This window comes from Portunus trituberculatus, chromosome 41 (genome assembly GCF_017591435.1).
Source record: "Portunus trituberculatus isolate SZX2019 chromosome 41, ASM1759143v1, whole genome shotgun sequence".
NCBI lineage: Eukaryota > Metazoa > Arthropoda > Malacostraca > Decapoda > Portunidae > Portunus > Portunus trituberculatus.
Genome location: NC_059295.1, coordinates 40,365,282 through 40,369,678, shown reverse-complemented (window position 1 = coordinate 40,369,678; position 4,397 = coordinate 40,365,282). Strand labels below are relative to the sequence as shown.

The window sequence follows — 4,397 nt, the reverse complement described above, 5'->3', positions numbered from 1 at the left end:
TCGTCCTCTTTTAGATATTTAGGTGAAACTTTTTTTTTTTTAATAAAGTCTGGCACAAAGCTTTGATTTAAAAACTACCCTCTTACAGTTTCTATCCTTCTCTCTACAACTTTATGTCAAGTGTCCTCTCTGACCATTCTGTTGCTGCTGCGGTAGACAGTCACTGTTCCTCTTCTAAATCTGGTAACAGTGGTGTTTCTCAGGATTTTATCTTGTCATCCACTCTCTTCCTATTATTCATTAATGAACTTCTTAACCAAACTTCTTGCCATATCCACTCATATGCTGATGATACCACCCTATACCTTTCCATGTCTTTTCAGAGATTACTAACTCTTGAGAAAGATAACAGTTCCTGCAAGGACGTCACAGAACGCTTGACTTCTGATCTGTCAAAGATTTCTGATTGGAGAAGAGAAAACTTAGTAGTGTTCAATGCCTCAAAAAATCAATTCTTCCATGTATCAACTTGCCACAACCTTCCAGACAACTATGCCCTCTTCTTCAATGACACTCAACTATCCCCCTCTTATATATTGAATATCCTTGGTCAGTTATTTACTCATAATTTAGAATGGAAACTTCATATCTCATCTCTTGCTAAAACAGCTTTTACGAATTTAAGCGTTCTGAGGCATCTCCGCCAGTTTTTCTCACCAACCACAACAGCTAACTCTGCACAAAAGCATTATCTGCCCATGTATGAAGTACTCTTCACATGTATGGATGAGTTCCACCCACACAGTTTTATTAAATAGGATGGAATCAAAAGCTTTTTTGTCTTATCAACTCCCCTCCTCTTTCTCACTGCCAGAATGCTGCATTTCTTGCTATCTTCTGCTATTTTCATACTAACTGCTCTTCTAATCTTGCTAACTGCATGCCTTCACTTCTCCTGTGGCCTCTTCACAAGGCTTGCTTCTTTGTCTCACCCCTATTCTGTCCAACTCTAATGCAAGAGTTAATCAGTGCTCTCAATCATTCATACCTTTCTATGGTAAACTCTGGAACTAATTCCCTCCCTGTCTCTGTATTTCAAACTTATGACGACTATATTTAAGAGAAAGGTTTTAAGACATTTATCCCTTCCCTTTGGCTAATTCTTTTGGACCTGCAAGGGGACTAGCAATTAAGTGGGCCTTTTTTTATGTTTGTTCTTGTCCTTGGACAGCTTTCCCCTCTTGCATAAAAAAAAAAAAATCAAATCATACTAAGATATCCATAGTTTCAGAAAATAATAATGAAATATGAAAGCACATAGGTGAAGTGGGGGAACACTGACCTATTAGTAGAAAAACTTGCATAAAAATTCCATTTTTTACCTGAGAGAGTGCACACTGTGCCAAAATAAACTACACAACATTGCCCATCTATGGTATCCTCAAAAATCCTCAAGTCAGAAAATAAGTGCCATATTTTGCACTTCAAAATTTTTTAGGACCTTAGTTGGTGTTCCCTTACCATAGGGAAGCACCAAGAAAGGAGTGAAGTAACACCAACCCTTATTTTGGAGCTCATAAAACAAAAAATATTGTTGTTTTTTCACCTGTAATCAAAATGAATTGGTAATCCTAGCCACTCTCCATCATTATTAAGTGATGAAATGGAAAAATAAGCACATAAAAAATTTACAAAACTCATACTATAAAAATACCTTAAGAAAAATAATGAATTATTAACAACTATTTGAACCAGAGAGGGATGTTAAGACATCTTAAAGTATATTTGAGCAACTTACAGCATAATTACATACAAACAGAGGAAATTCAAGACATAAAACTATATACAAAAGAAATACCTTAGCTACTAAGCTTATACAGGCTTGGAAGTGCATGTTGAAGGCAATCAAAGGGGGATACACCTCATCCTGGTCAGTCTGCTTCTTGGTGGCACCCTTAGTGGTTACCAGGACTCCTTTACACTGTTCTGGCTCAACAGATGCTTCATCCAAAATGGTAAGGAAGGTAAAGGTGTCCTTGGAGAAAGCTGACTTCATGCAAAGGAGAGACAGATTAAACTTCCCATCCTCCATGATGGTCAAGACCTGGGCAACTTGTAATGCGTGAAAAAAAAAATAATAATAAATAAATAAATAAACTATAAATAAATTAGTGAATAAATTTACTTACTATGAATAAAGGAAAGATTATGAAAGAACTTTTAAAATTTATTTTGGACAAATTCTAGCCAAACTGTAGTTAAGACACTGGGTTTAAATTTAGAAAAGAATTATCCCTGAACGAATTCACACACTTTACAACAACTGAATGATATCAAATTAACTTCTATACCCACAATCACGTTCATTTGTTTACAGTCCAGCCACCGGAGAGAGGATATTTCACTCAAGAAAATAAATACATAAAAAATATTACAACATAAAAATCACTACACAGCCTAGTCCCAAAAGTTGACTCGTGGCATCACACTCGACGAGGGCTGCCTCAACTCACATGTAAAAAACCTCACTTCACTTGTATTTGGCCACAGAAAACACTGTTATTGGAGATGCGTACCCGGTGGTGACACAATCTCCCTCCACTGTCTTAAAACAACGCCAAGGCAAGACACAACACTGGTAATAGTTAGCCTAACCATAAGCAAGCACACATGTAGATCAGGCACGTAAAACCAGAGCAGCCTTATCTGTAGCCGGCAGAGAGACAAGCTACACTGGTGTGTGAAGCTTGTCTCTCTGTGTTTCTCACGCTCAGCATTCTCAGTCGCCAACATAGTGGATAGTAACTAAAAAGTGATTTTGCCATTACTAAGATGACATTACTGGGAAACACTCCTGTACTTTTGGAGTGAAAGATTCGTTAACAGCTCTGATCATATAGCAAGTGAATTTAAGGCTCTTAATTCATGAGCTAACTACTGTCTCTTCCTCTGAGATGCGCCAGCAAGTCTTGTGAGTCCACACCACGTGTGTACTACACTTACAACTATGATTCTTAATTTCTAAAAACTTAATATTTTTATCCCCGGCACTACAAAAATAGCACACTAATGTGTCCACGTTCCTTTCCTCTTCCAGCTTCAGTTCAACAAGAACAAAGTCCTACACCTGAACAAGAATTTAAAACTGAGATAAAACAAGTCAACAAAATAAATATGAATGCCAGATTAGTCTACTTCTGATAATGAATTCTGATGATTGATACATTTTGGTTGTAAGAATATAAAGTCCATCCTTCACCTCTGGTACCTTCTCAGCAAAATGGTATGATAATTTTATCCAATTTTCCTTATCCTCTACCTCATCCAAGTACTCTGAGGAGTCATTGAGCTGCATAGGAACATGATCAATGTTTTCCTCTTCGCTATCATCCTTTATAGGGACAGACTTTCTGTGCCTTGCACACTGTTTCTTCTCTCCTAATGCCTTCTTTTCAGCCACTGTCTTCTTTTTTGCCTTTGTCTTTTTCCTCTTCTCTACCTTTATCCCCAGATCTGTGATGGCCCCCTCATTGTCAATCAGAATGCAGGCCTGTACCATCTTAGTTCCCTTTCCATAAGGGCTTGGGGAATGGCCTGACACTCTCTGGAGTGATCTCTGGGGAAACAAGGTTTGAGCTACTAGGGCTTGGGGTGGCAGGGTCACTGGAGGTGCCAGGGTCCCCATAGGAGCAGGGTTTCGTTGTCACATCAGCAGGGGACAGGTCATTATCTGGATGCATGGGAGACAGGTCAGGAAGGTTTACTTCTGAGTAATGGCCTTCAGCTAGTCAGTCCTCTACATTAGAACAAGTTGTTGTAACTTCTACTGCAAAAATGACAAGGTGGTGCCAGTTGTTCTGTTACCTGTAGTCCTACAAATACATAATCTGGGAAGATGTTGCAATTGATAGGCCAGATACCAGTCGACTTGAAACCACTGAGAATCTTGAAGGGGAGTAATGGCTTTAGTTCAAGCCTCAGAGGCAAACTCTGTTAAGTGGTGCATTGTTATGTGCTCATTAGGGTGCATGAGAGAGTGGTCATTGAGAGGGCTACACAGAAACGTCTTGAAGGGACCAAACACACACACATCCAATGGCTGAAGTTTGTCTGTTGTATGTGAAGGCAAGGTAACAATCATGATACCATACTTTATTGCAAACTGCACAACATGAATGTTCATGCGACATTCAGCATTGTCCATGATAAGAAGAATCTTGTTCTCTACAGAAGAACCAGACTTCTCATGATGGTGAAGTGTCTGCACAAAGCTTTCATCATTCATCCAGCCATTAGGATGTAATATGCCTTTGGAACTGAAGATTGTGTTCATCATGAAAGCTGGGTTCCATCAGCATCTGAGAATTATAAACAGTGGAGGGATGGACTGCCCCACAGCATTTATAATACCCACAAGTGTTATGGTGTCCCTTCTTTCCCAAGTTACTTGTGTGGCT

At 39.0% G+C, this 4,397-nt stretch overlaps 1 protein-coding gene across 1 annotated transcript in view; it reads right to left on the bottom strand.

Moving 5' to 3' along the window:
• Positions 1-2,164: 2,164 nt before the first annotated feature.
• The window catches only part of LOC123516959, a 3,103-nt gene continuing 870 nt past the window's right edge, over positions 2,165-4,397 (bottom strand). Inside the window, exon 2 of the mRNA XM_045276753.1 lies at positions 2,165-3,670. Within this exon, the coding sequence (XP_045132688.1) occupies positions 3,101-3,625 (525 nt within the window). The 5' untranslated portion in view covers positions 3,626-3,670 and the 3' untranslated portion in view covers positions 2,165-3,100. The remainder of the gene's footprint in view (positions 3,671-4,397) is intronic.